The sequence below is a fragment of the Pinus tabuliformis genome, chromosome 8 (genome assembly GCF_031772625.1).
Source record: "Pinus tabuliformis cultivar Carrire ecotype Pingquan chromosome 8, CPIR1, whole genome shotgun sequence".
Taxonomy (NCBI): Eukaryota; Viridiplantae; Streptophyta; class Pinopsida; order Pinales; family Pinaceae; genus Pinus; species Pinus tabuliformis.
The window spans coordinates 1,682,684,551-1,682,711,445 of NC_142294.1; the positions used below are offsets into that span (position 1 = coordinate 1,682,684,551).

Below are 26,895 nucleotides of genomic sequence, written 5' to 3' on the forward strand. Positions count from 1 at the left end.
TAATCATCAAAGGAGGATGGGGAATCCGATTTTGGTATGAGGGCTATGAATGTCGAGTTGATGGCATTATACATGGTTCCAGATACGCGACATTCCTCCACAACCCTTAGCAGATCATGTCCGAGCAGCTCGTAGAAAGCAAGGTAGAATTCGATGGTCCAACCATCTGGGCCTGGGCTTTTATCCTTTTTGAACCATTTCAAGGTGCCCTCAAGTTCCCCAGGTGTCACAGGATCAAAGAGAGCCTCTGCATCATCCCCATTTACAAACTTGGGGAAATGACCAGCCAGATTTATAATGTCAGCAAGAGTCGAGCCTGGTGGACTTTTATAAAGATTCCTGAAGTGTGATGACCCCAGGTGAGAGAGCTTGTTAAATGTATCAGCCACCCCTCCTTCTGGATTCGGCATGCTCCATATAGTATTAGTGACTTTCCTGCCCTGTGCATAATGGTGAAAAAACCGAGTGTTTTCATCCCCTGCCTTTAACCATATAGCTCTGCTTCGAAGACGAATAGATTCCTCTCTGTCTTTTAATATCTGAGACTTCTGTCTTTCAAGCTCCACCAGGTGGGATTTATCTTCCGCAGAGGCAAACCCCAAACCTCTATCATCCATTAGGGTGCTGAGCTCAGATTCAATGCGCAATAGTGCCGAATTTTCCTTCTGCTGCTTCTCTTTTGCCCAGTTGATGGACAAGTGCTTAAGCTGGGCTAAATTGGAGCAAAATCCTTTTGCTAATGAATCTGATCTATCAATCGGATTTGCTTTCCAAAAATCCGAGATCATCCGAATATATGATGGATCCTGAAGCCATGTGTGATTAAATTTGAAGGGGGCTTTTGGCTTTTGAAAGGGACCCGAGATCTCCAAGTATACAGGGGAATGGTCCGATATGCCTCCAGCTCCAACCCATTGTTTGTATTGATGCATCTACTGGATAAGAGTTCCCTTCATGATAAATCTGTCGAGTCTGCGAGCAAGGGCCACCTCTCCCACCCTTCTGTTCCGCCATGTGGGAAGGGGTTTGTTCATGGGGACATCAATCAGATTGTGTCTTTCCAGGAGCTCAGTCATGTAGCCAGAGATCGAGTCTATCTGAGCCATAGACCCCCAAGATTCACCATAACCCAGAGAAAAGTTGAGATCACCTCCAATGATGATATTCTCCTTTGATAAGATGGATAATCCTAGCAGATGTTGCCAGAACTGCTCCCTTTGCTGACAGGGACCATAGATGTTAATAACCCGAAGGCTGGTTCCCAAATCTGCCGAAAAAAGGTCTAAACCCATATACCCCCTGCCACCCCAGGAGGCTAGGGCTCTGATGGATTTGGGATTGTATCCAATAGCAAGACCACCGGATCGCCCAGTAGAGTCTATGGCCGAAAATATCCACCCTGGGCACATAGAGGCTAAGGTATCAGAGATGAGGTCAGCCGGGCCAAGGGTCTCTTGAAGTAGAATGATGTCGATAGGGGTAATTTCAAAAAGTCTCCGCAAGGCTAGTTTCTTTGAGGCACTAGCCATGCCCCTGCAGTTGAAGGTGAGGCATTTCATGGTGGGATGCTGGCAGGGGTGTTCACTGCTCTAAGAACCCCATCAAGAGTAGATTGACGGCCAGAGGCTACTTCAGCCCCAGCACGACGGATAGCTTTAGATAGGTCAGATTTTCTCCCCCGAGATATCAAGGGTGTAGTTCCAGGGATGGCAAGACCCAAACCAACAAAATGCAAAGGGGAGTCCCGGGGAGCGATGCGAGGACGAAGGTTGTAATGGTGAGGCTTAGTCTCACGAGAAGTACCGGGGGAAGAGAGGGGCGAGGATAGGGAGAACAGCGAGGGGGCAGGTGGAGCCATGATAGGAGAGGATGGTAGAGTGCATTGTGCAACAGATATTGATGGTGCAATTATGGAAGAGCAGTGTGAAAAACAAGATAATGGAGGAGAAAGAGATGTACCCGAAGCTCTGGCGGCTTCTGCTGCAGCCCGTGATCTGGTGACAGGCGGAGAGGGAGTGCTGTGTGCCTCAGCTGCTGCCTGCTGCGCTTTGTTTGCCAAGGATGATGGAACCGGTGCAGGAGAGCGCTGATTAGCCTATACGTGAGTCCTGGTGGGCACAGTAGTTACCATGGGGGAATCCTCTGCCTTCTTGATGAGGGGACAATCCTTGAGAAGGTGCCCAACCATGTGGCATCGGCAGCATCGAAAAGGTACTCCCTCGTAATCCAGAATCTGAACCCTGGTGTAGTTCCCCCAATGTAGTGTAATTTTCTCTTCCAGCCCCTCGCGGGTATCCAAATGCACAAGTATGCGGGCAAGGGTTCTGTTCCTTGATTCCACAAAGGTTCTATCATGATCCAGATATGTCCCCAATGCATTTCCTATACGGATGAAAACCTCCTCGCACCAGTATTGAAGAGGGAGGCCAGGCAGGCGGACCCATAATGGGCCAGCACCAATTTGTTCTCTTTCAGGATCGAATAGTGGACTCCATCTTTTTAGCAGCACTGGTGCCATCTCAATGTGCCAGTATCTGCCAAGTACTAAATCTGTGTAGGCCTCTTTTGCAAAATGGAGGGCAAACCAGCCTCTAGGCAAGACTTGTACCTCTGGTAATTCATGAAGGATGCCTCCCCAGATTTCCTTAACCCATAGCGTGAGTCGAGCGGCCGAATATGCCCTACCGCGAACATGACCTACTAGTATAGTGCAGGTCATGGTGGCTGCTTCCCCAATGGCCGAAGTCTCCCCGAACCTAATCGAAATATCCTTTGTGGTAGATTTAATGCACTTTGATTTTCTTTTGCGCGAGCGAGGTGCAGATGGGTGGCCTGCAAGTGGATCCTGGGCGTCGGCCTGAGAGAAATCTTTAACAGGTCTAACCCTAATCACCGGAGTCTCAAAACATCCTGACGGCGGGTGGGTAGGGCTAGGAGGGTTAGAGACCACTGGTGGCGGGGGAACAGCAGATGTCTCAGCGAGGAATGTAGATCCGGGCGGATTAGGTTCGAAAGGGGGCGACAGAGGCGCAATAGTAGATAAAATGTGAAGGGTACCAGGGGATAGAGGGGGTGTATCCAGAGCCGATGATAGCTGAGTAGGGTTAGGGTTTCGAGCAAGGAGCGATGCCGGCTGGGGGTCCGGCAAGGTAACAACCGGAGAAGTGTTAGGCGGAAATGGATCCGACTGATGCCCTGGACCGACTTCCAGATATGCGAAATAAGGGCCTCCAAAGATAATGCGGTCGGGATGGGGGTCATCGGTGAAATCGACCTCCTCTAAATCCATCGCTTCTCCCGAAATATTTACTGAGGAAGACATCCCGATAATGACAGTTGCCGGGTAAAAACGGGAGAACGGGCAATGTCTTCAGATAACTGTCGGCAGATGTACGCGGGCAGAAAAGGGAGCGGACTGCAGTGTTGGTTTAACCGGGTCCCTGCGGATAGTAAACAAGGGTTAACCGAAACCCTTTCGCAAACCTGCGGTGCCCGCGCGCTCCATCTCCCCATTATTAGAGTTTTTTCTCATCATTTTAATCTTAATTTCACTAGTTTTTAAAAAAAAATTGTTAATTTTCCAAATTTTTTTTTAAATCTAGTTTGTTTTTAATTTTCAATTTTTTTTTAGTTTTTTGTTAATGTTTTTTTTATTTTTCTATTTTTACCTACTTAATTTTATAGTTTTTTTTAATGTGTGTTTTTTTTTTCTTTTCCCAAATTTTTTTTATGGTTTACATTTATTTATTTATTTTTTTACTATTTATTTGTTTATAATTTGTAATTTTATTTATTTATTTATTTTTTTTTTTTATGATTGATTTTTATTTTTGATGTTTGATTTTTTTTATATATATATATATATATTTGAAAGTTTAATGTTTTTCGAGGTCATAATAAAATATTTTACGCTATTATTTCGAAATGTTGAAATTTTACCCTTGAAAAAAAAATTGTTATCCCAGCATCAACACTTTCCGTTTTGAGGGTGTTTTTTGCACAAAATTTACCATTGAGGGGACCAAAAAAAAAAAAAAGAAGAAGAAAGAAAGAAAGAAGAAGTGTTATTCGAACATCAACACTTCATTTTGAGGGTGTTTTTTGGACAATTTTTGCACAAAAAATTGGTTTTCACTGTCATTTTTAAAACATGTTGAAAATTTACCCTGGAAAAAAAAATGTGTTATTCCAGAATCAACACTTTTCGTTTTTAGCACTGTTTTTGATGTTTTTTCGGGGTTTTTTTGCCAGAGTTCCCATTTTGAGTTTATAGTTCCCGTTTCAAAGTTTACATTGTTTCCATAGGTGACACGTGACATATGATAACTTTCATAAGGTAGTGTTATTGACACTGTGATAGCCCCCTCGCCCAAATAAGCCAATAAAGATGGGTGGTGAATACACTCAGAGAGAGAAAGTGGCAACAAGCAGGATTGTGGTCCAAATTCATTATGACAAGGAGGAGGCTTTGTGCTTTCAACTACGTAATGTTTTGGGCTACGTAGGTTTGATGATGTACTAGCACACTCAAGAAATGATTGTTTGTTTCATTCAAGTGGGATTGTTAATGATTTTTGCATAAGAGATAAATGCATGTGCATTGAATTTCAAGGAAACTATTTAGACTTGGATTCTAATCCAACTTACCCTGATCAAACAAATTGTGATTTATTGAATGACATTCCTTCTAAAGAGTATGAAATATGTATTTTTTTCCCCTTTTCCCTAAGGTGAACATAGTGAACGTCTAGGTGACACCTACGAGAATTAAATCATACTAGATCGAGCACCCAATGAAATTTCATCATGAAAAAAACATAGTGAACATCTAGGTGACACCTACGAGAATTAAATCATACTAGATCGAGCACCCAATGAGATCTGATCATGGAAAAAAACATATCAAATAGGTCTGACATAAAACACATTGTCAGTGATGGATAGAGTAAAACACAAACAATGACATTAGTTAAATATATACACAAATTTTACAATTTTTATAAAAGAATTGTGTTTATAAAGTGGAATTATTGACAATTTTTTTTAGGTCTAGAGTATGTCTTAAAATCACAACATTAGTTAAATATATACACAAATTTTACAAATTTTATAAAATAATTGTGTTTATAAAGTGGAATTATTGACAATCTTTTTTAGGTCTAGAGTATGTCTTAAAATCGTTTTTGTTTGGCTAAGAGTTTGAGTTTATGAGACAAAGAAACAAGTTAATGGAGGTAGATGTAGAGGCATTACAGGGTAATTCGAGGGTCGTGGTTTTCTAGAATAAGTATGGTGAGTCAACCTCCATTATGGATTATGGAGGGTCATGGTTTTCTGGAGTAACTACGGTGAGTCAACCTGCATTATGGATGGCCGCTAGCGATGATTATCCATAATATGAGTTTGACAATTGAATTATAATTTTTTCCCAATATGTTAAAAAAAACATTATCCATAATATGAGTTAAACAATTGAATTATATTTTTTTCCCAATATGTTAAAAAAAACTAGATAGAAAATATTAAAATATTGTGGTGAACAATTTGCTATTGTTTTAACTAAAACATCATAAAGAAAACATACTCGTTTTCCATAATACATTAAAAAAGAAAAAAAAAAAAAATATTAAATTATTATGGAGAGCAATTCACTAAATATATTTCAAATATGTTTTTAACTAAATCATAAAGAAAACAAGAATTGTGTTTATTAAATTCTAATTGCTTAATATTTGAGAGATTTGTAAACCTACTAAATTGATTTATACATTGAAAAAGGTGATTTAAACAACACAAAACTACAATTTCATTAAAAAATAAATTACTTAATTCTAAAAAACTAAAAATTAAAATAGTTAATAATAATCGTCATTTTAGAAAAATACACATATATAAAATAAACAATTTTCTATATCAAACACAAAAAATAATAATAATAATTATATTTATTAATAAATTAAACAAAAAATAACTCATAAATAAACACTTTTCTAAATATAAATTTAGTACACCGCCACATATAAAAAATTATTATTATTATTATTATTATTCAAACCAAAACTAATATATTTTTATAAAATAAATATAAAATATAGTATTTAAAAACAACTATAAAAAAATAACATTTAAACATAATCATTACTGAAAAATTCAATTCTTTAATTATAAGTATGATCAGAGTGTTATTTAAGGTTTCTAAAATGTAAACCAATTGATTTATATGGAAATAATATTAATTTCATGTACTCTTTATAATTGCAAGTATAAACCATACCAATCCATTTACATCGAGTTAATTCATCATGAAAACTCACTTCAAGTTCAAATCTTAGACTATTATTGATGATCAAACTCATCGCCCACTCAGAGTACAGGACATACCTCAATTTCTTATTCAGGGTAGAGACTTATATTCTATTCTAATATCGCGAAGTTTCTAGGAGCAAAATGTCCAGATAAGATATTAATAACATTTTCAAAATATTAGAAGCCATCAAAAACACGTTCTTCACTCTTCAAACCATGTTATGCCAGACGGTCATTTAAAAATTTTCAACATATTTAAAGACTAAAATGGCTTCTGACGGGCAAAATTCCAACCCTGCTATCAAGGACCTTTTGAAAACAATCAACCGATTCTTGTACGGATCGGTTTTGTACAATGCTATCAAGGATCCTTTAAAAACAATCAACTGATTCTTGTACGGATCGGTCTTGTACAATGCTATCAAGGACCCTTTGTAAACAACCATTTCTTTTTAAGTAATGATTTATCACTGGAGAAGCCTAGTTTTTGACCAAATTTCTAATATTCAAGCCTATGGCCTTGCTATTGCTATGCAATTCATGGTAATGTTATATTCATCATTTTACTTAAATTTTTAACATTACCATGAAATGACTTGGGGTGTTTGAGAGTAGTTCCAAACTCATTGAGTGGAGAAAGTATAATTTTAGATCCCACTCAAAATCTAGGAGACTAAACAGTTTTTCAGGATTTCAGGATTTGGCGATTGCAATGTTTCGATTGGATTTTGTCATGTACGAGGGTATGGAACTAGCATATAATCAAGAGCACCAATCCCTCTATGTATCTTGATGTTAGTGGCATTGATTGTTGAACTCCTCTATCATGATCCTACTACAAATGTACCCATCACTCAAACAAAATCTTGAATTGACATTCTAAGCATTTTCTATTTTATTTTAATGCTTAGAGGGTGATATCGATGACGAAGATTCCAATATAGGCAAAGATTTTGATGATATGTATGTATTGGTTGTAGCATGATTTTTTTTGGATGTTAGATGCCATCTAGGGCCTTTTTGTTGATGTATTTTTGATTCAGAGATGAATTGCACTCAGTGTTATTTTGGTTATTTGCACCCTTACAAGCTATATAAATGAGAACATTTGTTTATTTGTGTATAAATGGTTTGGATTCATATGGATGTGCATTAATACATAGTTTTTTGTATGTTTGTTTAAATTTGAATATTAAATGTGTTTTTGGTTAACCGGTTTTTTGGTCTAGTTTTTTTTACCGGTTTTGGTCCAATTCCAATCGATTCCCAGTCCAAGCAGCCTACTGGTTTGATGACTAGTCCAATTTTGATAACATTTATTTGTAATGCATACGGCTTATTTCTTTCAAATGTTTCATTTCCCTATCACATTAATTAATAGTCAGAACAAAGCTAAATATGATCTTCAACGATGCAGAAGATAAGTATTACTTGCCATTGGAAGGAACGAATGCTTCTTCCTTGAAGCATGGTTGGAGTCATCACTTCATGTTTCTTGTGTCACTTTGAAGATGTAATTTGTGGTGACAATAAGATTGTCTATTCAGTTTTGTGCAAGTGAGTGACACCTTCAATAATATCTTAGTCATATGAAGAAGGTATGGGTTATTGCGTGTTTCTTTTGATAAGTAAACATAACTTACCATGAGAATGAATAAATGTTTCGTCCTTGAATTATGGTTGAAGTTATCACTTGATATTTCTTATATCACTTTGAAGATGTAATTTGTAGTGGCAATATGTGGGACATCCAAAATAATTTTTAGTCACATGAAGAAAGTATAGGCTTTATTTTCTCATCAAGAAAACATCATAAATGTTGTCATGTTGATGCCATTTTTTGGAAGCCATTAAATCTTTTGTTGATTTATGTTGTTTAATGAATGAATGTTGGTTGTATGTGAGAATGAAATTGTTAGTTTCAAGAGGAAGAAATGGAGGATTAATGTGAAACAAAATCCCAAATTACGAATATGTGAGAGTATTTTTTACTTAAAATGATGGAAATCACACTTTGTTGGTTCCCAAGGTGTTTTAAATACAAAAATGAGGTTAATTACTATTTTAGGATTTTAAAGTATCTTTCACCCAATTATTTGTATGATAACACTACTTTACCTTCGTAAATATATCCATCATAAAAAAACTTATTTCAGCATTAGAATACTATAAGCTTTACAATAAATTTGCATCATTGATTGAATACATTAGAGATGTTGTTTTATGAAGTTTTCTTTTCAGAAATTAAATTTAAATTGTTAAGTTATGGGTATCCATGACTATTTTTTGAAGGCATGAGAGCCTTTTCGTTTTCAATTAGGCTTCCATCTTTCTTGTTTCAAGTAGAATGCCATGTTGATAAGAAATTAAAATAATGGTATGCAAAAATTCTTGAAATAATGATATAGTAGAAAAGATAGACAGAAAATTTGGAGGCACAATGCAACAAGGTGTATCATTTGGTTATTAATTTGGTAAGGAGTTTGCGATCAACAACTTCTTTGAAAGGATGTCGATTGGGTCATCTCCAGATGAGGGAAATGAAGAAGAGTTTGTTCAACAAGCCCTTGGAAATGTGGAAATGGAATGCTTGGCTCAAGAGATAATCTATGGAGGAACATATTGAAGCTAACAATGAACATGCTTTCACTAACATTTTCTTATGATTTGCAAAGTAATTTTGATTTTAGGCTTGTTTAATAGGATATATACAAAGTCAACACTTTCGGTATTCCTTTGTGAAGTAAAATCAAATGTTTTTAATTGGATTGTCTATTCTTAATAGTGACAATAGGATTGTCTATTCTTTTTTGCGCAAATGTGTGACATCCAAAACAATAATAGTCATATGAAGAAAGTATAGGCTTTCTTTTCTCATCAAGAAGTCATCATAAATATTGTCATGATTGATGTCATCGACTCTCTATGGTTTTTGGAAGACTTGGAATCTTTTGTTGATTTATGTTCTTTAATGAATGAATGTTGGTTATATGTGAGAAGGCAATTTTCGTTTTCAAGAGGGAGAAATGGAGGACTAATGTGGAACAAAATCCCAAATTACGAATATGTGAGAGTATCTTTGACTTAAAATTATGGAAATCGCACTTGTTGGTTCCCAAGGTGTTTCAAACACAAAAATGAGGTTAATTACTTTTTTAGCATTTTAAAGTATCTTTCACACAAATGTTTGTATGATAACACTACTTTACCTTCTTAAATATATCCATCATAAAAAACTTATTTCAACATTAGAATACTATAAACTTTATGATGAATTTGCATCTTTGATTGAATACATTAGAGATGTTGTTTTATGAAGTTTTCTTATTCAAAAACTAAATTTGCATTGTTAAGTTATGGGTATACATGGAATTTTTTGAAGGCATGAGAGCCTTTTGGTTGGCTTGGCAACCATTTCGCGTCCTTTGTTCTTGGGTTTCTATCAATTGGTAATGTCTAGGGCGTGGGATATAATTTGTGTAAATAATGGTGTATGTTGTCACGTGAATTGTTCAGTGTGGGTTGAAGGGCTCCTATGGGTGGGTTTTCTTGGGTGTTTGAGAGTCTTCTGTGTCAAGGGTCTTATGTTTTGTGTGAATATGAGTATTTGTTTAATGGTGTTGGAGAATGGACCCTCTGTAGAGGCCACTACGACCTCTGTCCAACACTTTGGTGCTTCTAATGAGTCTAAGGTTTGTGTCATGAGCATTGGGGATGATATAGTGGTTGGAGCTTTGGTCTTGGGATGTATGTGTTTGGTCTTTTCTCTTGTTTTTCGCAGGCATAGGTATACATAGTAGGTACTCCAGGTGCACCCTCCCGGTCTCTGTCATGCCGTCACATCAACGAATTCATTGTAGGTAGGGAGAGGGAGCAATGGTCCAAGAGGGTAGAGAGGAGTGAGGCTTTTCTCTCATGACTCGGCGGCCACTTACTTCAATGCAATTCTACTAGAAACAAGGAAGGAAATTCACAAAATTTAGACTCAAGCTGGTGTGGAGAGACAATCCCACTTAGATTTAGAAATCTTAGAGGATATGTCGACTTGGCTTCTTAATATTGGGCACACAAGGGGCAGGAAGAAGCAATATCAGAGCTCAGTGGCCCTGCACTAGCAAATGAAGACATTGTTGGGTTTGTTCCTAAAAGACAAGCAAGTGGAGCGATCTTGGAGGACAAAAAAAGAATGCTCATGAATCAATGTGTATGCTTGGACAAGGTTGATTCTTGCCTTTCCCATGTGGAGGGGCACATTGCAAATGTGAATTTGATAGTGGGAATTTGCTAGATCCTCTAGATTTGAGCGTGAGGGTACCAGCAACAATATCTTATTCAGATAATGATTAATGTTCCTAGTGGCTGGCTTTGTAGTTCTATGTTCTTTTTGTTTTGGTTTTTCCTAGTCAAAAGGGCTTTCGGCTTTATGATGTACTTAGTTTTTATTACTCTATGTGTTGGTCATGGTGTAGTGTTCAATCTTATGAATTTTGTGGCCATGGTGTGGTGTTTAGTCTTGTGAATTTTGTATCCAGGGCTGTATGGAAATATGTAAGCCAACTAATGGTAATGGTTTGAGGAGGATTAAAATCCTCAGGGTGCATTTTGGAAAAAATATGTAATCCTGATTTTTTGACATTACAAAGCATTAATTTACAAAAAGAAAGTTGCAAATTGTAAGTTGTTTTTTGTTTGTTTGTTTTTGAATAAGAAAAAAACCAACAGATTTTCTATTAGTAAAACGATGTTTATAGATACAATATATGCCATGTTCTTATCCACTCCTCTTGATAGCTAATACAATTTAAATCTATGATCAACATAGAATTGTATGTCCTGTAACCATATATCTGAGATATACATCTTATCCATTTTGTGACTATGTACATCTAATCGTAACCTATAAAAATTTAAAATTGTAGCAAAAATTAGTCTATCAGGTAGCCATATATAGATGCCTTACATCATATAAGCACATTAAGTTGGTTTTCTTTATATATATTTTGTTAGTAATAAGAATGTAATTGCAACAACATTTTCGGTAAAAATCACATAAAATAAAATCCAGTCGACGCGTTTCGAACCAACCAGTGTGGTTCATCTTCAGGACAAGATGAGGAATTAGATCTTCCAGTGTTCATTTTCCTTATATTCAAGGGACCTTAGATGAAATCGTGAGGATCTTGAAAAAACATAATATTCCTTCTTCTTTTAGATCCCTTCGCACTATTCGAAATTCTCTTCATTCAGCCAAGGACCCTATTAACCCTAAGGATGGGAAGGGTGTTTATATGTTTCCTTGTTCATGTGGAACTCCTTATATTGGTGAGACTGGTCGGTCAATAAATCAAAGGATTTGTGAGCATGCTGCAGACATAAAGCATGGAAGGTCTCGCTCCTCTGCATTGGCTGAACATGCGGAAAAAACCAATCATCACATTTGCATAGAAGAGACAAAGGTCATCGCTAGGATTGACCACTTTCATCATCGAAAATTCAGAGAGGCCTTAGAGATCGAACAAAGGCCCGTCAATCTGAATAGAGACGATGGTTGGAGCATTAACAAGTGTTGGATCCCTGCTCTTTCTTCCTAGATTTTTCTTGTTTTCCCAATTATCTTCCTAATTTTATTTTTTTTAATAAAGTTAAAATTAGTTAATTAATTAATTAATTAATTATTATTATCTCAAAATTCTCATTGAAAATGATATTACTTAATATTAAAATAAAATTATTTTATTAATTCCAAAATAATATTAGTTATTAATTTAAAATTCTGATTAAAAGTTTGTTAATTAATTATTATTATTGTTGTTTTTGTATTTAAAAATTCTTATTGATATTATATCTATAACATAATTTAATAATACTAATATTATTTAATATTAATTGAAATTGCTTTATTTATTTCTTAATTCCAAAATAATATTAATTATTAAATTAAAATTCTTTTTAATTCTCGGTCAAAGGCTTAATTTGTTATTTCAATTTTTTAGTTAAACTAGTCGTTATTTCTAACGGCTAGTTAGCTGCTCCCTTCATCTATTTATTCCATTTCCTAGATCTGATTCCTCATCTTGTCCTGAAGATGAACCACACTGGTTGGTTTGAAACGCGTCGACGAGATTTTATTTTATGTGATTTTTACCGAAAATGCTGTTACAATTAATATGGATCACAAAAGTCTAAATTCTACAAGAATGTAATTATCTGTCAATGTTTCAAATTCCAACAGGGATCCATCATCAGGACAATTACTGAATGATGATAAAAGAAGAGCTTAGTGAGAGGCAGCTCTTCTTGCTATCTTTATTCTAAAATTTTCGAGTAAAATGGTCTCATTCCATGTATCCCCTCCGTACAGGGATATAATTTTGGATTTCAGGCATTTGTGGTTCATTTCTTTTAAATTGAACCTCGGAGTACCCATAGTAATGATCATACTTGTCAACGTTTCAAATCCCAACAAGGATCCGTCATCAGGACAGTTACTGAATGATGATAGAAGAAGAACTTAGTGAGAGAGCTCTTCTTCTATCATCATTCAGTGATTGTCCTGATGATGGATCCCTGTTGGGATTTGAAATGTTGATAAATATGATCATTACTGTGGGTAATCCGAGATTCAACTTAAAATAGATGAACCACAAATGCTTGAAATCCAAAATTATATCCCTGTACGGAGGGGATACATGGAATGAGACCATTTTACTCGAAAATTTCATAATAAAGATAGCAAGAAGAGCTGCCTCTCACTAAGCTCTTCTTCTATCATCATTCAGTAATTGTCCTGATGATGGATCCCTGTTGGGATTTGAAACGTTGATAAGTATGATCATTATTGTGGGTACTCCGAGATTCAACTTAAAAGAAATGAACCACAGATGCCTGAAATCCAAAATTATATCCCTGTGCGGAGGGGATACATGGAATGAAACCATTTTACTTGAAAATTTCAGAATAAAGATAGCAAGAAGAGTTTCCTCTCACTAAGCTCTTCTTCTATCATCATTCAGTAATTGTCCTGATGATGGATCCATGTTGGGATTTGAAACGTTCACAAGTGTGATCATTATTGTGGGTACTCCGAGATTCAACTTAAAAGAAATGAACCACAGATGCCTAAAATCCAAAATGTAATTATTGTTGAAAAGAAGAGGATGTTATAGTTTTAACATCCATGCAACCAACATCAAAGATATGACCATGCACGAAATAACAACTTTGGGCCAACATATTCACATATCTAATTTTTCATGTTTGTTTTTTAAGAACTACTTCCTTTTCTGACATTTTAATATGTTGGATATATATATATATATATATATATATATATATATATATATATATATATATATATAAATAGTTTTCTCTATGAACAAAGTAAATAGATTTGCACATGGTTAATGTTATCTAATTCTTGTATGACGATTTTTTTATATATTGATGTTATAGTTTTCTTTTGTTGTATTGGTGTAATAGTTTTCTTTTAAATTAAATTAGAGAAATAATGAACTAGTGTTAATGCATCACTATTTTTTCTTTTATATATTATTATTATTATAATAATGGTGCAATAACTTAATTTCAAACATACTCAAATAATAAAATAATTAGAGCTAACTCAACTATTACAAAGTGGGATAGAGATGTAAGCACATTTTTATAAAAAGTAATGACTTGCATAATTAAAACCTATTCCATTTTAGAATGCAGATTTCCGCAGTGTATGCAACCTTATTGATCACTATTATGTGACTATATGGGTCCATTCTTGGTCATCTTCACGCGGCTCATGGGATGTATGATTTCATCCGAAGCACTATCGGGGTTAAACAGGGTTGTCCACTGTCCCCTACCCTGTTTGGGATCTATATTGATGAGTTGGAGGCATTTCTACATGAGCATATCCAGAACACTGATGGTTGCATTCTTCACGAGGTTCTGATATCTATTCTACTCTTTGTTGATGATGTGGTCCTCCTCTCCTCATCCCCAGAAGGGTTACAAAGGTAGCTGGATGCCTTAGCTCTGTTTTGTGATCATCGACAGTTGACGGTCAACCTGGGTAAAACCAAGGTTATGATCTTCAATTGAGTGAAGAAAACCTTAGATCTTCACTTCCTATTCAGAGGGAGGAGATTGAGATCACCAACACGTATACTTACTTGGGGGTGTAATTCTTAGGTCCTCACTTCAGTTTGTGACCAATGCTTCAGCCTCAAATCAACAAAGGATATGGATCCTTAGCCCTTCTCTTCCAGGACATCTCGTCCAAGATGAGCTTCATGGACATCTTGATCTGTCCCACTGTTCTATATGACTCAGAGATTTGGGGACCACCTTTACTTGAGTTAGATTGGGCTTCAGATAAGAGAGTCCATATTCTTTTTCTCTGTCGCATCATTAGATGCAAACTGACAGTACCACAACACATCATCCTTGCAGAGTTTGGAGCTCAACCCTTTCTGCTTGAGACAATCTTCAGATTGGTTTCATTCTTGCATCGTGTTCAGGGCTTTGTAGACTCAATAAAGAGTAGGTACCAATATCCTTACTTGGCATATTGCTCTTCTGAGACTATTGCCCTTTCTACTCCCTCAGGCCGGGCCAAATGTTGGTTTATAGGATTTTAAGATCTCTTAGAGTGAGTGGGAATTCATTTGGATTGTCTACCTCCTCTCTGATATTCCTTAGATGCTCCTGGTCACCTTTTACCTACAAGACATGAGCTAAACAAGATCATCAGGGAGGACAACTACAAGCAGTTCATCCAGGTCACCTGGGTCAATCCTCCAAGAGGGTTGCGCCCAAAGATGGCCTTCTATGCTGAGCACTTATTGGTGTTGAGAGATAGGCTCATTGTTCAACCCCAATATATCTGTCACCACTGGATGCATGCTCTTTGTATTCCTCTAGGCCAGTTCAGATGGGTAGAGACAGAGCACCAGGTTGATAGAGCAGACAAAATTTGTCAGGTATGTCATTTACAAGAAGTGGAGACCGAGGTGCACTTCACTCTTGGATGCCCTATCTACTACGAGATCAGAGGAAGGTTTCATTGCTTTTTTAGAGATTCTCGGACCCTCGTCGACTTTTTCAGGTATCTTGATCAAAGATGTCTGGCCCTATATATGCAGGAGGCTCTTAGGTTCCATGCACATATTCTTCAGCCTCCCATCAGACCAAACCCCACACATAGTATCACAACATGTTTCAGGGTACTACCTTAAGACAGAGACAACAAGAGACCAATTGATACCAGTACATATATAGACTCTAGATCAATGAGGATCCGTGGGACCTCACCCCGCCATACGAGATCTCAATTGCAAATATGTTCCTAGGAGATGGACTAGGTCCTCCTCAGTAATGCGTGAAACCGCCAAGGAACAATTTAGTGGACAATCCACGCTTTCCATCGGCTCTTCATCGGGCCAACAGACTTTGTTGAGTTTCTTCAATGTTCTTCATTCGACGTCGAATGTTAGGAGAGATGGGTTTAATCCTTAAACCTATTAGTGCCTGGATATTCTCCGCTAGGGCTAGATGTTTGTAACACCCTCCTCCCACATCTACCCAAGAAACCAGCTAGCCAGGGTAAACATGCGACGAGAGACCACTATGATAAGATTCAACCTCCTTGGTGACTTTAAGGAAATGGAATCAACAAAACATCACATACAGTCATCCAACATCATCCAAATAACCTTCGGGAGACAAATCAACCACTTATACTGCATATCCCTGGGTCCCACTGCTGTTTAAGAGACTTAAGAGCAGGGTAACGCTCCCTAGACACTTCCCAGGCAAGTTAGTTTCGGGACTAACGCGCAGGGAACACTGCCCAGGGGCTTTATAACACTTCCTAGACACTGCCAAAGCGAGTTAGTCTCAACACTATGCTAGCATTCCGGGATTTGATCCACCTTTTTCGGCCCAGATCCCAGGACACTGCCTAGAATGGAATGATCACTTAGAATTAGTAAGGATGCAAGGAAACAATGATGCAAAAGTAATAATATGAACAAGATCATCACCAGGCTCCTACTAGCCATGATAGACATTTCGTCAAACATATCATCAACATGTAACCTATAGGTGTAAACAACAAAATTAAGTGTAGGGATCCCATACTTATCTGAGAATCGCTATGAACCATTGTTCCCTCATACCATTTGTTGCATTATCCTCCATTAACTCATAAACACATTATCCATTCATATACAAGTAAAAACATGCTGAGATCCATACATAGTTGCTGTCATGAAATGTGCGTATAACCAGCATAATAGGAATAAAATACGATAAACATATCAGCCATCAAATCCATAAATACATCAGTACCTTTACACATGAAAATCAAGGGAATGGATTTCTCATTGATGAGTAAAATGAACCAATCGGAGATGGGACTACCACGTTCCACCCGACCGTAGAATGGCTGAGCCAAATCTCTCTTCAACCATTCACCCTCGTGCCATATTCCAAGCATGAATGTGGGATCTCATAGAACACATCAATCAAAACTCATCCAGGTCTTCCAAAGGCCATCCACCTCAACCCATCAAACAGTGATTCCACCTCACGGTCGGACATCATCAAAAAACATCATCAGATTGGTCTCCATCCAAGCCTTCTAGGGCTTCCAGAGTGTTTGTCCAACCAAGGATTCCAAAACTAGTAACTCAACCCACAGCTTATGCAGGGCTTCCAGAGTGTTTGTCCAACCAAGGCTTCCAGAACTAGTAACTCAACCCACAACTTATACAGGGCTTCCAGAGCGTTTGTCCAACCAAGGCTTCCAGGACTAGTAACTCAACCCACCAAGGGCTTCCAGAGCGTTTTTCAAACCAGGTCTTCCAAGACTAGTAGCTCAACCCAACTTGTTACAGGGCTTCCAGAGCATTTGTTCAACCAGGGCTTCCAGGACTAGTAACTCAACCCAAGCCGTTACAGGGCTTCCAAAGCGTTTGTTCAACCAGGGCTTCCAGGACTAATAACTCAACCCAAGCTAAGGAAACATGAGAACCAACCAAAACAAAGCAATGAAAGTAAACCCACAATCACCATGGCTATCCAGGAAATGGCAAGGCTAGGCAATCCACTGTTGATCCAGACAATCCTCCATGCCAATGACATATCACAACCAAGAAACCACATGCACGTGCAATGCATGCCAAAACTAGGGAAGAAACCATACATGCAACTCAATACCTGCAAGAAAATATAATGTAGCTGCTGATGTCGATGCCCTCTTGCGCTTTCCTGCTCTTCCTTTGCCTTCTTGCTCCAAGAATCCAAGTATGCCACACCCTCCAAGAGTGCTCCAAGGAAACTCCAAGTAGCCAAGAGTATGAGAGAGCTCCAAAATTGAACTGACAAAAGCTTACCAACTGATCCTCATAAGCATTTTTATGAATGAGGCCTCTATTTTCTTCATTTTCCATTATTTTCCTTCATTTTCCTCCTCACATGCAACTTGTGACCTCTCACCTTCTTTTTCTCATAATTTACATTATTTTAATAAATAAATGTGCCAAAATGCCTTTTAATGCCTTAGCCATTGCCTTTTCCAATTTCCTTAGCCCTAAACAATAAAATGAACATCCCCTAGGATGTCTTGTCCAACATTCAACTTGCAATACGTGTCTGATTCATCCGTGGTTATTGTTTTTAACATTTATTACATGGAATTTTCACCAGGGTTGTTACAATGTTGATTTACTTCATGCATTGTATTTTTTTGTTTTTAACACTTATTACATGGAATAGTCATCCGTGGTTATTGTTTCTAACATTTATTACATGGAATTTTCACCAAGGCTGTTACAATGTTGATTTACTTCATGCATTGTATCTTTTTGTTTTTAACATTTATTACATGGAATTTTCACCACAACTGTTACAATGTTGATTTACTTCATGCATTGTATCTTTTTTAGGAGATAGTTTAGTTCTCCTGCTTTGTATGGACATCATTGTACTCAACAATACATTTGACCTATTTTGTAATCATTAGTTAGACATAAACATAATTATATTATCTTATCTAGCTTCCTATATATATATATATATATATAACAATTTGATAATTTTTTTTATGTTTGATAAAAAATATATATATTTATACATAAATCTTTGTTCAATGAAAATCTTCAAATACATAATTATGAAAAAATCTTAATCATCAATTATATATTTATGGTTACTTATATTTTATTTTTTAAAATTTATAATTCTCTTCGATTTTTCTTATCGAACAATAAAACATATGAAAATTTATCACGAAATATATATATATATATATATATTTATATTTAAAAAAAGAATAAAAAAATTATTATAAAAAATATAAAAGTAATTTTAAGAATAGTTATATTTAAGTAAGGAGTTAATAACTTTTTTGATTTGCTCTCCATGATCTTTTCAGGAAAGAAGGGTTCGGGACGTTGGGAGCGAAGGCGGGAAAAAAATATTAGGGTTTCAGAGTTGCTGCAGAGGCAGCGATCCATGGAGGGGCGCAGAGGAGGGAGCTCCACTCCCTCCTTCAAGCAAGCCGTGAACAACAAGGGAAAAAAACCCATGGAAAATGATAGAGGACCTTCAACGGGAAGGAATAAGAACAATGAAGAGGAACAAAATGGACAGGAATCCAAGGAGAAAAGTATTATTAAAGAGAATGAGGAAGAAGACAAGGAACATGGAACAAAAAACAAAGCACACATGGGCCCATGTAAGCCCAAAGCTGCTGTAATTCCTAGAGTCACGTTAAATGAGCCTGCTCTGCAGGAGCACAGGGAATATATGCAAACCTATGCAATCATTTGCAAATTCATGGGTTTATGGCCCACTGAAAAAGCCTTACAAATGTGGATAAGATACCACTGGAAACCAAAAGGAAGCATTGACCTACACCTAGGTTCAAAGGGATTCTTTATCGTGGTTTTTGTGAATATCGAAGACAAGGATATAGTTTTTGAAGGTGGGCCATACTTCTTTGTTGCTGCAGGTCTCTATATGAGACCTTGGATCATGAATTTTGTTCCAGAACATGAGACCTTTACTTTAGTCCTGGTTTGGGTAAGGCTCTATTCTCTTCCGCTTGATTATTGGGAAACAAAATCATTAACAACCATAGGAAATAAGCTAGGACGATTTGTTAAAGCTTCTGAAGCCACTAGGAGGGGAAAGTATACTTCCTTTGCCCAGATACGTGTGGAGATGGATCTATCTGGAGCTCTTCCAGATGAGATAATCTTGGAAGTTCATGATGAAGAATGGGTTCAAACCATAGACTACGAACATATTCCGTTCAGATGCCGCAAATGTCATGAACATGGACACCTGTTCAGGGATTGCCCTCTCACTAGAATAGAGAATAAGAGTAAAGCTAATGCTATGAAAGACTCCGAAGGCTTTCACAAAATGGCATACAAAGGAAAAGGAAACAAGAAGGGAATAAAAGCACAGAAATCTGAAGGACAACAAACCAGCCAAAACAAGTTCCGAGTCTTGGAAGTGGAAGAAGAAGATAACACAGTAGACCAAACGAAAGGGGAAGAATTAATGGAAGAAAAGAAAGTAGAGGACAAGGAACAAACACCAGATAAGATTCTGCAGACAGAAACGATGGTGAGCGATGCAGAAACAGAAATGGATCAGGAGATGACCCCAAGTGAGATGGAAACGGAGGACCAAGAACTTCAGGCGATTCTTGAGAAAGAGAATCTTGACTTGGAAGATTTCTTGATTCAAGGAACTAAAGAAGGGATAGACTCTTTACCTCCAGAGGAGTTCAATAAAGTCCAGCAGCTATATATATGGAAAACCCAAAACAAAGGACCGGAGAGGCAAAGGAGCAAGGAAAAGCAGAGCAATGAGGGGGTAAAAACGGTAAGACCCATACCTGTATTAGCACCCAGAAACCCAGGAAAAAAAAGAGGCAGGAAAAAGCAGAACGAGTTATTAATGGAATGTGGAAAGCTAATGATAGACTCAGGTAAGATGAAAGATCTAACCAGCTACTCCTTCACCAATATTTAATAATGAAGTTTACTTCTTGGAATATCAGAGGTCTTGGTAGTAAAAGGAAACAAAGACTGATTAGTAATAGAATGAAACAAATAGCTCCGGATGTGATCTTCATTCAGGAAACCAAATGTTCCATTCATAAATTAAAAGAGATTCATAGCAAGTGGCTCAATAACTATGAGTTTCTGGAAGTCAAAGCGGAGAATACAGCAAGAGGTATTCTCACCCTTTGGAATCCTAAGAAAATAGAAATTTTAGATGCTAAAGCATCTCGAGATTATCTCTCTATGGTCATCCAGCCTGTTGGAGATAAGGAAACTTACCTAATCACCAATGTGTATGGACCCCAAAATTGGAAGGAAAACTAAAGTTTCTTGATTCTCTGGAGGAACTAAGGGACAGACATGCAGGAATGCCATGGATACTGGGAGGGGATTTTAACATGATTAAATCGCTTTTAGAGAAAAAAGGTGGAACTAGAATCCAAAGTCAAGACTCTCTGAGGTTTCAGTCTTTCACAGACATTATGAAGTTAGTGGACATTACAACTAGTAATGGAATTTTTACTTGGAACAACAAAAGAGGAGGAGAATCTCAAGTGGCTTCAAAATTGGATAGATTCATGATATCTGAGGATCTTATGCTCAATAATAAGGAAATTTCAGCAAGAATCCTACCCTTTGGAGGATCTGACCATTGGCCGATTTATCTGGAGGTGCAGAGTATTGGTACTCCAAGAAATAGACCTTTTCGCTTTGAAAACATCTGGCTCTCTCATCCAGATTTCAACAGTAATATTGCTAAATGGTGGGCAGAAGATTTGAATATCCAAGGCACCAATATGTTCCTTCTTCAAAAAAGACTAAAACACATTAAGCTTAAGCTCAAGGAATGGAACAAGAATGAACATGGCAACATTTTTGCAGCCAAAAAAGCAGTAGAAGGAAAAATGCAAGAACTCAACCAAGCCCTTATCACAGATGGCTTTGATGAAATTAGGAATGATCAGGTCACCAAATACCATCAAGAATGGGAGGAATTGTGCAAACAAGAGGAAATATTTTGGAGGCAAAAATCAAGGGTTCAATGGCTCAAAGAGGGAGAAAGAAACACTAGCTTCTTCCATAGATCCACAATGGCGAACAGAGTTCATAACAGAATTTCAGTGATCAAGGATGAGAGAGGCATTCTTCACAACTCTCATGCTAAAATTGAAAAAGCTTTGGTCAAGCACTTTCAAGGCATTTCCAAAGAAACTTGTTATAACAGAGAGAATTCCATCAGAAACTTCACAAGACACATTCCTAGGCTGGTGCCCAATGAGGAAAATTTCAACCTCAACAAGCTAGTAATTGAGGAGGAAGTCAATGAGGTGCTCAAAGAGATGCAAAATGGTAAAGCACCGGGCCCAGATGGATTCAATGTTGATTTCTTCAAAGCCTGCTGGAGCATTGTTAAAAACGATATTTTAAATGTGGTAGAAGATTCTAGGATGAATAAAACTATTCTTAAAGCTCTGAACACTTCTTTCATTGCTCTTATCCCCAAGCAGGAGGCTGCTCAGACTCCGGACAAGTTTAGACCAATAGCTTTATGTAATGTGGTCTACAAGATAATATCAAAAGTGGTGGGCAATAGACTCAAACCTCTCCTTCCATCTCTGGTTTCTGTGGAACAAGTCGGTTATGTGGAAGGAAGGCAAATTCTCAACAATATTGTTCAAGCTCATGAGGTGGTTCATTCTCTGACTATCAACCGAAAGGATGGTATGATCATGCAATTGGACATTGCTAAAGCCTATGATAAACTAAATTGGAACTATATCAGGAAAATTCGTATTGCCTTTGGGTTTGATCACGACTGGGTAAGATGGATCTTAGCCGTGGTTACTTCCTCAAGTTTCTCTATTTTGGTCAATGGCTCTCCCTCTGAAACTTTTCTTCCCTTTAGAGGCCTCAAACAGGGGGACCCACTCTCTCCCTTTCTCTTCATCCTTATGATGGAAGGACTGGGTCGATCTATCAATCATGCCAAAGAAGTTAGTAAGATCAAAGGTCTCCAACTCTTTGACATGGGTCAGGCTTGGACGCATCAACAGTTTGTGGATGACACGATGCTGCAAGGAATCCCTACAGTCAAAGAAGCTCATGCATTCAAACAAATTCTAAATGAATTTACCAAGGCTTCAGGTGTGGAAGTTAATCTCACCAAATCCAAGATCTTTTTCTTTAATACTAATATTGCCATTCAAAATAACATTGCCAAAATTCTGGGCTTTCAAAGAGATTCTCTTCCCTCAAAATATTTGGGGATACCTCTTACTTCTAAGCCGCTACACAAAAGCATCTAGGAGCCAATTATCAACAAACTGCAAGACAAAATCAGAAAATGGACGGTTAGATCCTTAAACCTGGCTGGCAGACTAGTGCTCACAAAGGTTGTTCTACAAGCAATCCCAGTTTTTATGCTTTCTGTTCTCCCAGCTCCTAAAGGAGTTATGCAGCTTATCAGAAACATTCAAAGAAACTTCCTCTGGGGAAAGGGGGAAGTAAAGAAAAAATGGGCCTTGGTAGCCTGGGAAAAAATCTGCAAACCCAGAAATTATGGAGGACTAGGATTGGATGATCCTGAAATTTTAAGCAAAGCTCTAGGGGCTAAATTATGGTGGCGCTGGCTAAAAGAACCAAAGGCTCAGTGGGCTACAATTTGGAAAGAAAAATATGCCAGTTCATGGCCTAGTGAGGATCATATAAGAATGGATGGTAATATCAAGGGATCACACATATGGAACAAGGCCTGGGACAATAGATGTCTAGTTCAACAGAATGGCTTCTGGGAAATTAGAGAGGGAAACTTAGCTCTGTTTTGGGAGGACAGATGGCAACAGGAACCCATTCTTTTGAAAGAAGAATTAAAGGAACTGAAGGCAGAGACAGATGCTAAAGGATTAATCAAAGTTAAGGATTTTTGGGATCGGACCAACAATGCAGGAAAGTGGAGACAATGGAGGAAATTTGATCTTAGAAATGACAACCCTTTAAAAGACAAAGCTGATGTAATAATGCAAGAGTTAGATAGAAGGAAAATTTTTGTTTCAGAAGGGAATGACCAGCTAAGATGGGGCAACAACAATGAGGGCGCCTTTAATCTTAAGGAGGCAAAAAAAATTCTCCTTGGTTTGGCTTCCCAGGCTCCAGATAAAGCATGGCAAAGACTTTGGAGACAACAAGGTTGGATGAAAATTAAACTCTTCACATGGCTGGTGCAACACAGGAAAATTTTGACTTGGGACAATATTAGGAAAAGAGGTGTTCTGGGGCCCTCCAGGTGCCAGCTTTGTGAAATGCAAGAGGAAACAATGGAGCATATTCTCAATAACTGCTCCTTTTCCTCCAAGCTGTGGGATTCTTTTACCTCCATATTCCAGCAGTCGGACAGAGACCTTGGAAGCATCACCAACACCCTGAGCAATTGGAGAAGCAATTTCATGAATAACGAAGTTCTTAGCATTGCCTGGGCTCTAACACCAGGCTTCATAATCTGGAACACATGGAAAGAAAGGAATAACAGGATATTCAAGGAAAAACAAAAACCGCCCCTGTACCTTCATGATCAGATCCTAAAACAACTACAAGAGACTGTAAGCTCCATTGTCCGAAATCTTCCTGTGAATCCTCCCTCGACTTCTGAGTGGAGGATTCTCTGCCAGCTTGGACTACAAAGGTTGACTCCTCAAAGCCTGGGAGGGAAGAATCTTTTCAAAGACTCAGAGCTTGAATTTTGGCAACCTCCCCCCAAGGGATTTTTGAAGTTCAACATTGACGGAGCCTCAAAGGGCAACCCGGGTACTGCGGGTCATGGTGGAGTTTTAAGGGATGAAAAAGGGAATATCTTGTTTATATTCCATGGCCATCTTGGAAAAGCCACCAACAATATGGCAGAAATTCTGGCTATGGAACATTGTTTAGAATATTTGCTTCTAGATAATCGACACAATGTGATTGTGGAAGCGGATTCTGAGTTAATCATTAACTCAGTCAAGAAGATCAGCTAGGGTACTGCTCCGGAAAAGGTCTCTAAGAACTGGAGGCTCAATCAGATCTTTCAAAGGATCCACAACCACCTTCAAGGCCTTCGTACCATCACTTTTAAACATGTTCGAAGGACGGCCAACAAGCTGGCGGACCTCCTGGCCAATCAAGGAGTGAATTGCGCAGAGGAAAAGTTTGCAACAAAATGGCAAGAGCTAACTCAACTGATTCTTAAGGCGAAATGCCATGATCAAGCCGAAGAAGATTGGTTGATGTTCAGAAACAGGACCATGGAAGGTAACACTGACAACCCAGAAGCGGCATGAGCAGAGGAGTGGACTCTTTTAGTTTTACAGTGTATAGTAAGCTTTGGCGGTTTATTGGTCGAAGAAGCGAGCTCATTCAAAGCCTCTGTGGCTGCAAAGCGGGTGGCTTTCCTCTAAGGGTTTCAGACATGCCAGTCAAGGCATCTTCTCACAATATCTCTAGCAATCTGGTTGGTCGTGTGGATGGGAGCTGGGCACTCTTGACAACCTCGACTTACGTTTTCTTTCGTCTCTGAAAGGTTTCCAGTTTCCCAAGCGGTTTTCGCAAGTTCCGCGAGTAGGAAGTAGTTTCCACTTTTTCACAGCGATCACATTCAGTGATTGACGCGTGGCTGAAGGACAGTTTGAAAAACCGTCGTGATTGCACGTTAAATGGTGGCATATAGGGTTCAGCGATATTCCTATCCGTCGTTGGATCCGTTGATTTAGATCTAAGGTCGATTTTCATCGGGCTTGTTTGTGGGGCCAGGGTGGTTAGGTTGGACCATCGGTTTAATTTAAAGTTTAGTTTTATAGACTTCTATAACGAGCACCTGTTCGGTTAACTTTTAACTGCGCATTTTGGGTTGCTCTTTTCCCGAGAATGTAGTCCTTTGGTTTTGGTTGTTTTTTCCGTACCATTGGTTGACCTCACCATGCTTTGGTGCCCACTCCATTTGTGGGTGTGTGTAACATATGTAAATCAGTTTTGAATTAATGAAAGGATCGTCTCTTGCACTAGCAAAAAAAAAAAAAAACTTTTTCGATTTGTAACGACATAAAATTTCATGTCAGACAAAGGGATGTCTCGTGCAATGCACCCTCAACTCAAATAAATACACACCAGGTTTTAGGGTTTCAAGGAGCTGCTCTACACCTACAAATTTTTGTCTCGCAGGTTTTTGGGTCCTCCTCGCTCGCCTGACATGGCGGCCACTACCACGAGGAACGCAATGCTCTCCCTGTGCAACAATAACATCTCCATTCATCGGCTCTCCTTCCACACTTTGAACGCCACTGCAGACACGCGCATTATAACACTTTGTTGCACCAGCAGACTTCAAGTCACACTGGACACTTTCAATCACCTGCATTTCACCTTATATAGAATAACCAGAGAAATATATGCCCTAATGTTGTCACATATAATAAGCTTATTGATGGTTTAGGTAAGGAAGGAAAGTTGGACGAGGCAGAAGTTTTTTTCTGAAATGTCTAAGAAAAATATAAACATATCTCCTGATGTTGTCACATACAATGTGCTTATTAATGGTTTATGTAAGGAAGGCAAGTTGGTCGAGGCAAGGAAGCTTGTCTCTGAACTTTCTGAGGAGAAACATACAATGGGCTTATTAATGGGCTTATTAATGGTTTATGTAAGGAAGGCAAGTTGGTCTAGGCAAGGAAGCTTGTCTTTGAAATGTCCGAGGAGAAACCTATAATGTGCTTATTAATGGTTTATGTGAGGAAGGAAAGTTGGTCGAGGCAAGGAAGCTTGTCTCTAAAATGTCCGAGAGAGAAACATATGCCTTGATGTTGTCACATATCGTGCACTTATTGATGGTTTATCTAAGAAAGGCAAGTTATAGCAGGCGAAGAAGCTTTTCTCTAAAATGTCCAACAAAAACATATACCCTAATGTTGTTACATACAATGCACTTATGGATAGTTTATGTATGAAAGACATTGGTAGGAGGTCACCAAGGTGATCCATGAGATGCCAAATGAAGGGTGCAATCCAACTATTATGACATACAGTACTGCTATTGATGGTCTTTGCAAAGAAGGCAAGATTCAGGAAGCTCTCAGGTTATTAGATGTTATGGTGCAAATACGCAGTCTCTTATAAATGGATTTTGCTGCGAGGGTAATGTGGATAAGGCAAGGGAACTTCTTCGAGAGATGCTAGAGAAAGGTTGCAGGCCTAGCGTAGTTAGGTATAATACATTAATAGATGAGCTTTGCAAGCAAAACATGACAAAATAAGGTCAACCGATCTTCTATGAGATGCAAGGCCAGAGTCAGAGCCCTAACGTTATCACAGACACCATATTGATGAATGGACTTTATAGAGTGGGTAACCTGAAGGAGGCAATAAAATTATTTGAACAAATGAAAGATAGAGGTCATGTATCTGATATTATTACATATGCCACCATCATGGATGCACTATGCAAGGAATGCACACCCGACAAAGCCAATAGAATGTTGTAGTTGATCTT

The 26,895-nt window shown here is 38.0% G+C and overlaps 1 protein-coding gene across 1 annotated transcript in view; it reads left to right on the top strand.

Annotated features, from left to right (window-relative positions):
- Nucleotides 1-26,659, top strand: part of LOC149242698 (uncharacterized) — a 39,954-nt gene extending 13,295 nt beyond the window's left edge. The window contains exons 2-9 of the mRNA XM_089370952.1: nt 1,923-2,073; nt 18,737-18,970; nt 19,316-19,496; nt 19,659-20,199; nt 20,457-20,553; nt 20,697-21,346; nt 25,843-26,058; nt 26,513-26,659. Of these exons, the coding sequence (XP_089227078.1) occupies nt 1,923-2,073; nt 18,737-18,970; nt 19,316-19,496; nt 19,659-20,199; nt 20,457-20,553; nt 20,697-21,346; nt 25,843-26,058; nt 26,513-26,659 (2,217 nt within the window). The remainder of the gene's footprint in view (nt 1-1,922; nt 2,074-18,736; nt 18,971-19,315; nt 19,497-19,658; nt 20,200-20,456; nt 20,554-20,696; nt 21,347-25,842; nt 26,059-26,512) is intronic.
- Nucleotides 26,660-26,895: the final 236 nt, after the last annotated feature.